This window comes from Stylophora pistillata, chromosome 12, assembly GCF_964205215.1.
Source record: "Stylophora pistillata chromosome 12, jaStyPist1.2, whole genome shotgun sequence".
Taxonomy (NCBI): Eukaryota; Metazoa; Cnidaria; class Anthozoa; order Scleractinia; family Pocilloporidae; genus Stylophora; species Stylophora pistillata.
Genome location: NC_142530.1, coordinates 8235001 through 8242500, shown reverse-complemented (window position 1 = coordinate 8242500; position 7500 = coordinate 8235001). Strand labels below are relative to the sequence as shown.

Below are 7500 nucleotides of genomic sequence, written 5' to 3'. Positions count from 1 at the left end.
TGTAAAAAAAATATTGCTATGTCAATTGTAAATTGACTAAAGTGAGACTGGCCAACGGATCTGACCGACAGGGAAAAAAGGAGGAACTGTAAGCGGGAGGGAAGCGATCAATTAACAAACACATGCTCGACAAGAGAAAGAAAAATCGATGGATGCACTGTCAGACGGTCGGGTGGACACACCCACGAACACGGGTGTGGTCGAGTATGGACGGGGGACTTGCGCGCGGACAGGTGGCAAAGGAGATTGCAACATATCAAAAATATGCTACTTGTCAACACTGTATGTAGCTCACCAGCACTTTAACGGAAGATTGCTTGTCTAATCTGATATATTTCCCACTCCCGATTCCATAGGCACGCTAAGCTATAATTTCTATATGCTTTCGGGGTTGACTTAAAATTGTTGAGCTTTCTGATACCGGGAATCTTCCTTGCCTCATCAATGACGAAATCCTCCATGCTGTCAATTGCAACTACTCTCACTCTTTCGATGCCTCCGTGGGAAAGAAGAGCTGACTTCGTGTCGTTGCCTTCGTTTATGTAGACCCTTACGTGGCCTTTACATTTGCCGCAAGTCTGTCTGCGGCACCTTTACCTCCCTCGGCCTGCGGGTCAGAAAAGTCGATTTCTATAACCTCGACACCAGTAGATTTTGCAAGGGCTGGACACGCTAGGATCGTGCATGATGAATGATAGCAACCGGCGTTATCTTGCCTGAAATATGCCTTCGTTACATCCCCGTGTTCAGCTTTAGGGTCTTCAGAACATCCTGCATGATAGCCACAACTTCAGGACTTCCTTGACTGCAGAACTGGATTTCATGGGTGAATCCCTGCCATTCAAGAAGGCCATTTACGCGTGACGATAGATTTTCACACAAATAATTCTCGGAAAGTTCTTTCAAAAATGTGATGAAAGTTTCCTTGACGGATTTTTATATTGTTCTTTCATGCAAGATTTCTAAAGCAGAAATAAAAGAATTTGAGGCGATTCTTTGTTTACCTGAACATGTTAAGCGTCACGGCTTAGGTCACGCACAGGTCATTAAACTTGATAAATTGCACACGTTGTCTAATGCTGTGAATGATCCAAATCGCTTTCTTTTTCTTAATTTAAGCACGAAGATTTTTGTGTATATATATATATATATTTGCTAAGAAGCAAGTCAACACATCATTAATTTAAGTGTAAGTAGCGAGGTTTTTTAGCCAACACTGTGATTGTTTTAGAAATGTTCTGAAGTTTGTAATTTTCATCAGCCGTATTAACATTGTTAAGAGACACGCTGGCACTTAAAACGTAATCAAGAAAGATTAAAAACTACTTTGCTTTACATGCACAGCTTCACAGAAGAAACATAACGATGCTGACGCCGTTTAATGGTCATTTAAATTTTCTGTGTATTTTCGACAAACTGACTCTATAATTAGCTTGAAATGAACATCGAATTCTGCACGCTTACATGGCGTTTGGGTGGCATCACGTTTTATTTAACTACCAAGACGAGACTTAATTTCCAACGGCCAAAATTTCCAGGTGTATAGTTTGATAAATGAGCTCTCGTCTGATATGGTTTTAATGTCGAAATTTTAGGTACCAGGTGTCGTTTAAACCGGTCAAAGTTAGCCTTCATTTTGTCTCCCAAAAGGACGTGCAAAATAAACCTTTATAAAAACGGCGATAAAACCCATACCAAAGAGAATTACAAGAAACTTTTTAAGTGCTTTTATTGTGTAGTTATATTGCAATTACTGTGCAAAGTTTGATGCTGAAGGGACTTGTTTAGCGCTACCAACATCTTTCAAAAGTTGCGTGACGATTTGACCGTTTAGGCAAGGCGAAAACGACTATTTTGGCGAATTTTCAAACTTTTTTAAATTTCAGCCGGAAAAAAAAAAATCGCTGAAACTTTAAAATATTTTTTTCAAAGCTAGTTCACAGAAAGGGATGTTTTGGTAAAATAAAAAGAAATTCGAGTTTTCGTCACTGATTTTCGATTCTCGAAATATTCTGGCGGCTTCTCTTAAAGTCTGTAAATACGAAATTACGGATATACGGATATACGAAATTAATCGTCTGGCTGCGATGTACATAAAATGTCTATCTTTCACATTTAAACGAAATAAATGATTGATGAGCTTTGCTACGGTTTCATAAGCTATGACTTATCGAGCTATGAACTGCTCTATTGACTCGAACTGAATCCTCTAACTCAATTCGAGTAAGACTACAGAGGGCTGATTCATTAGATTACTCTTAAAAAACGACAACGACTTCCAGCGCTCCACGAACAACCCAATTTCTGAATTAACGAACGGTCCACTGGCCGGGCAGAAAGACGAATTGAAACAGATCAATTGCGACTGAGGAGGAATTATCGTCGCTTAAATAGTGCGACATAACAATCAGCTATCACCCGCTGCCTATTGAATCTATATACTTATATGTATTCCTATTTCAACTCATATTTTCTGAAAGAGTGCAATTTAATCGCCCACACTGCATCACCGTCACACGGATGGATCTTTGCACTCTTTTTGGCTGAGTTTTTATTGTTCGGAGATGGGGAAACAACGTTCATTCTCCCTCTCAAATGAGCTCTGATCTGACCAGCTCGCTTCGTGATCCTTTTTCCTTTTAGTCGCTCCATAATCTGTAAATAGGCAAATAAACATAACGTGACATGTGTCAGTTTCTCTCTTTAAAATCGTTATCCAACTGTGAAAAATTCATGATTTGTTATTATAATTATTGTTATTATGATGATGATAATGATGATGATGATGATGATTATCATTATTTAATTATTATTTTAAATTATTGCTCTTACCTGACTATTTCGCATACAGTGCAGGGTAAAAATCAGGACACCCTGTAATAAAAGTGCAATTACGGATAACAAGTAATGTATGAATAAAGATAGGTATACAGATCTTTGCTGAACGAAGCTTTAATCAACTCAAATGATCTTAACATGTCAGACTGTCCTGCGTATGAGAACAGTGAACTAGAACAAAAAGATATGGCGAATTTTTCTTTCATGGATTGACGAACCGAAGGAATGACTCATTAGCTGAAGGGCTAATTGGCTATCAAATTGACCTAATGAATGAATGATTGATTAATTGTTGGAGAGAACCATGGACTGACTAAATGTTTGACAGTCTGATATCTTGATAGACTGATGAAAAATGGATTTATTGATTGTCTTATTTTAGGCCTCTCATTTGTTTAGTTGAGAAGTCACCCGAATTTTATCAAGGAAATGCACAACAGACCTGCGTAGAGTTGAGAATGGTGAAAATGTAGGTAAAAGTCTTGTGTAGTGGCGATAGTATACCAAACGACCAAGTGATACCCAGGAGGGGAATCATCACCACGCATGTTCTGATGCCAAGTCTAAAGTACGAAAAGTGATAGTAATTTCCAGATGACAGGTAACTTTGGCTCTTACTAGAAATCAAATTGATAACCTTTATGTCAACTGCAATTGGTACAACATGCAGGGGGGTGGCGGGGAGAAGGGGTGACCGCATCTAACATGGAGGATTTTTGCGCGAGATTTTTCACTTTTTCTACTATAATTCTTGGCTTGTCATGGGAACAGTTGCCATCGAGCTGGACACGAAAATAGAAAATGTTAGTTTCAAGTGGACACTTTGAGACGGCTTAGATACATTGAGCCGCTGACCTCATGGACTGTTATTCCTTTTTTTCTTTGTTGTTGAGTTGGAGGAGAAAAGCACATGGCACGTTTGTATTTTGTTTTTCCTTAGTTTATTTACTTTCTCCGTTATCAGGGTACGGAAAACTTTGAATCGTTCTTTCGGTCGTTGAACAAATTGTTAGTTAATTATTTGTTAGTTTGAATGAGACAACGATACGATTAAACGCATGTCATGGGTTTGATTGTCCTTGATAACGGAGTAGAGATATTGGGTCTCTACAAGAAATAAGAATCAGAAAGTAGATAATTGGATTACCATAATTCCCTTTCAATCTAGAACCCTTAGCCAGCGCCCCACTTGTCATTTTCTAAGGTAAACTACTAGCTACTGAACTGGACAGTTGTTTAGATAAAATCCTTTCCATATATTTTAATAAAAAAACGAGAGGGCAGAATCTTATCCACCACTGCCTTGCCCCATCCTTCACCCCTCCCCCTTCACCCCATCTTAGTGGTTCCTGTTTGTGGCAATGTGGTCAACTCCCGTATTACACGTGCGAGTATAAAACTGCCGAACTAAAAAAACAAAACAGAAAAATAAAGAAGATGAGAACCGTAATGGAGCAATGTGCATGTGTTATAGGTCAAGTATCTTATTGAACTGTTACAATTTGATATTTAATTAAAAAATTTGATTGCAAACTTACCACTGCAGTTGCTGTCAGAAATGCAACAAATATCCAAATCAAGTCATAAGTTGATGACAACCAACAACTAAAGAAGACGGAAAGAGGAAAGACAAAACTAAAGGAGCCAGAAATAAAGCTAACATCAAATCTTAAAAGCAAGTCAAATCAAAATGAAATCACAATTGAAAATGAAAAAATATAAATAAATGGCGGAAAAACAAACTTAAGAGAAAATGGAAAGACAAAGAAATGTTTAAAGGAATGTGAACAAGTAGTTTGCTATACTGCCTATAAAAGGGAAATGTATTTAAAAAGATATATTTGAAGACTGAAAAGGTGTGTAGGAGAAAGGATGAAAGAAGAAATGAGCTACTTATGAAATATAAGAAAAAGGGCAGGTGTGGGCAAGACGGAAAATAGATAAAAGGGAAATAAAAACTAAAGTAAACCCAAATCAAAGAAAACGCAAAACACGTAGAGAGAGCAAAAGGGGAGGAATCAATGAGCGTAAACTGTGTTTCTTACTATTTATCGCTGGTATAGCTTTGAATCCCTCCTTTTCCGATTGCGACGCCGAGAGGAATGCCGACAAAGATGATGGGGAAACCTTCACACAAAGAAACGGAGAAGGTCAAACTTCGCATGAAATCATATTATTAATAAACCGACTCGAAATTAGGCAGATCATTACTGAAAACAATAGGTAGTAATTATCGATTAAAGAAGAATACCCCATGCCATGACGTGATATACGATCATCTTATTGCTGATGTTGTAAACTTTTACAATAAACAAGTAAAAGTAGATCCCTTCCACCAGCATCCAGCAGAAAGCGGCCATCAAGAAATACAGCGTAAGAACTGCTGCTGTTATGCAAACGACCTGCAGAAAAAGTAAAAAGAGTTTTTCTTCTATTTTCTTTTTAGAAATTTCGAAAACAGGAACAAACACAAAAACCACACTCACAGGGTTACCCATGGCGTGCATTCCGGCGAGAAAGCTTATTTGACCAGCTCCAAGCGACGCGGCGAGACTCAGTCTTATTTGAGTCAGAGGTTGATGAATATCTCTGGTTTAAGAAATAAAATACTGGCAGTGATTTATATACATCTCTGTTAGTTTCAACCAACCAAAGGCCTAAGAAACTAGACGATGTTTACTCACGTGAAAAGGGAATACATGATTATGGTTAAAATCATTCCGATGATTGAAAGGCTCAATCCTACGTAAGTGATAATCTCGAGAATATCTTCGTCCTTCTGGGAAAGCTGCAGAACAAATCAGAAACATGGAATAGGATGTTTATCAATTCAATGCACTTATGAGCAATGCTAGAAGCAACATTAACAACGTAATACCACGTGTACACTGCCACCAATGTAGTCTACTAAGACAGCAAAATGAGTCAAATGACTGCAGCTGCAGACTGTTTCTTCTGAGTTGCTTTGTGATGTCACTAAATGACATCCATCTTCCGAAAATCCATCTCGACTGAAAAAGAAAGAGAACTTTTAACCAAGAATACTCATGTAATACACAATCTATATAATGAAAGCTTTAATAGCTTTTATTTCCCTTACTGAGATTATCATTTAAGCTAGTTGGATATCTTAGACTGAAGTCAGAGGCAGTAAGCATCATCGATTTGCTTACTTCCGACGTAGCCTATTTGCATGTTTTTCGTGTCGCGTTTGGCTTTTGACTTCGATGGCTTTTGTTTCTATCAGTCAGAACCAAGGGTATTTTGAAGGTATAAGCGAAAGAAAACGAGACAAACTTTCAAAACACAATCCCTTCGCTGATATCTTGTAAACACTTATCGGTCAGACTTCTGCTCAGGTTGTTGAGACGTTGGACCATACTTCTTTTCAAGACTTCTATTACCAGTTGGAATGTAACACAAACGAGTGATCAATGGTATTCAGTCCTCCTTGCAATTCAAAATTCAATAAATTCAGAAAAAAAGCAAGCAACAATCGGTAGGTTTTTTTGTTTTTAGTTGTTGTCCCGTTTTACCTATTGCTGAGGCCACTCCTGAACACGCAATGCTTCTCTCTAGTGTCGATCTGAAAAAAAGTAGATTCAAGTCGTATCTCGTTCAACTGAGCCTGATAATAAAGTAACTGAAACTGAAACTGATCTGAATTGATTCAACTGAATTTGACTTTGCTTTTTTGTCACCTTCAAGTTCTTAAACTTCAAGATTACATTCTCTTGTAACTTTCCTGGTTTGGGATCCATAGCTGCCATTATAATCCTAGTTTGCACACGCCTAATTAACCAGAAAAAAAAAAAAAAAAAAAAACATGTAAGATATTGCCTGAAAAGTGAAAGAAAAACGCTCACTTTTCTGCCCATTTCGTGGATAATGACGAGCTGGCGGCTTTCATTTACCAATGGCACATAAACGTCAGTTTTTCAAGATCCATGAAATATTCTAGATATGCGGGATCTCAGTTAAAACTTCCTAAAAGATCTAAACATATTGGGAAGTTCTAACTAGGATCCTGATACTTTGGTAAGATCTAAACGCCCAAAATGGTTCTTTTCATACCTATATTCTGACTTTTAGGTAAGTATGCAGTTTTCCTTACCTCGTTCACTCTTAGTTGTCCATTGCTTAAGTACAGAACAAATCCGTAAGGGTAAATAAGCTTTAATGGTGGGGACCACTGACCATTACACATTTCTGCTATTTCGATTTTTCATTGATGGGGTATTTTGATAACACGGACAGAGGGGTGTACGACTGGTGACTAATTATCCTTTGAAACTATTTTTGCGAGGCATAAAAATTCTTCTCTTATTAGGAAAAGAACTGAAATGAATCCTTGAATATTTTCAAATCTACTGACTAGATAAGGTTAGATTATATATATATAACAAGTTAAAAGCCCTCGAGCCAACAGTGACGCCGCGCCAGAAGGATCCAAAAGGATTCACAGTCCAAACCTCGATAAATGGTAGGAGAAGTAGTGTGGCACACGAGGACGGACAACTTCGAGCGAAGGAAGACATATACTCAATAAAAAGTCTAAAAAGTTTAATAAAAAACGTTTAGGTCCGAGACCTTCATCAGTTGTAATACAATGACTTAAAAATTCCTTAAATAGATTTATATAGGGCGTGGTAACACATATAA

At 37.7% G+C, this 7500-nt stretch overlaps 1 protein-coding gene across 1 annotated transcript in view; it reads right to left on the bottom strand.

Annotated features, from left to right (window-relative positions):
- Positions 1-1714: 1714 nt before the first annotated feature.
- The window catches only part of LOC111340424 (adhesion G protein-coupled receptor L4), a 12797-nt gene continuing 7011 nt past the window's right edge, over positions 1715-7500 (bottom strand). The window contains exons 6-17 of the mRNA XM_088740324.1: positions 6540-6630; positions 6375-6424; positions 5717-5849; positions 5523-5626; positions 5325-5427; positions 5090-5240; positions 4884-4965; positions 4377-4443; positions 4177-4245; positions 3281-3415; positions 2833-2874; positions 1715-2655 (exon numbers count right to left, since the gene is read on the bottom strand). Coding sequence (XP_088596450.1) covers positions 2455-2655; positions 2833-2874; positions 3281-3415; positions 4177-4245; positions 4377-4443; positions 4884-4965; positions 5090-5240; positions 5325-5427; positions 5523-5626; positions 5717-5849; positions 6375-6424; positions 6540-6630 — 1228 coding nt within the window. The 3' untranslated portion in view covers positions 1715-2454. The remainder of the gene's footprint in view (positions 2656-2832; positions 2875-3280; positions 3416-4176; positions 4246-4376; positions 4444-4883; positions 4966-5089; positions 5241-5324; positions 5428-5522; positions 5627-5716; positions 5850-6374; positions 6425-6539; positions 6631-7500) is intronic.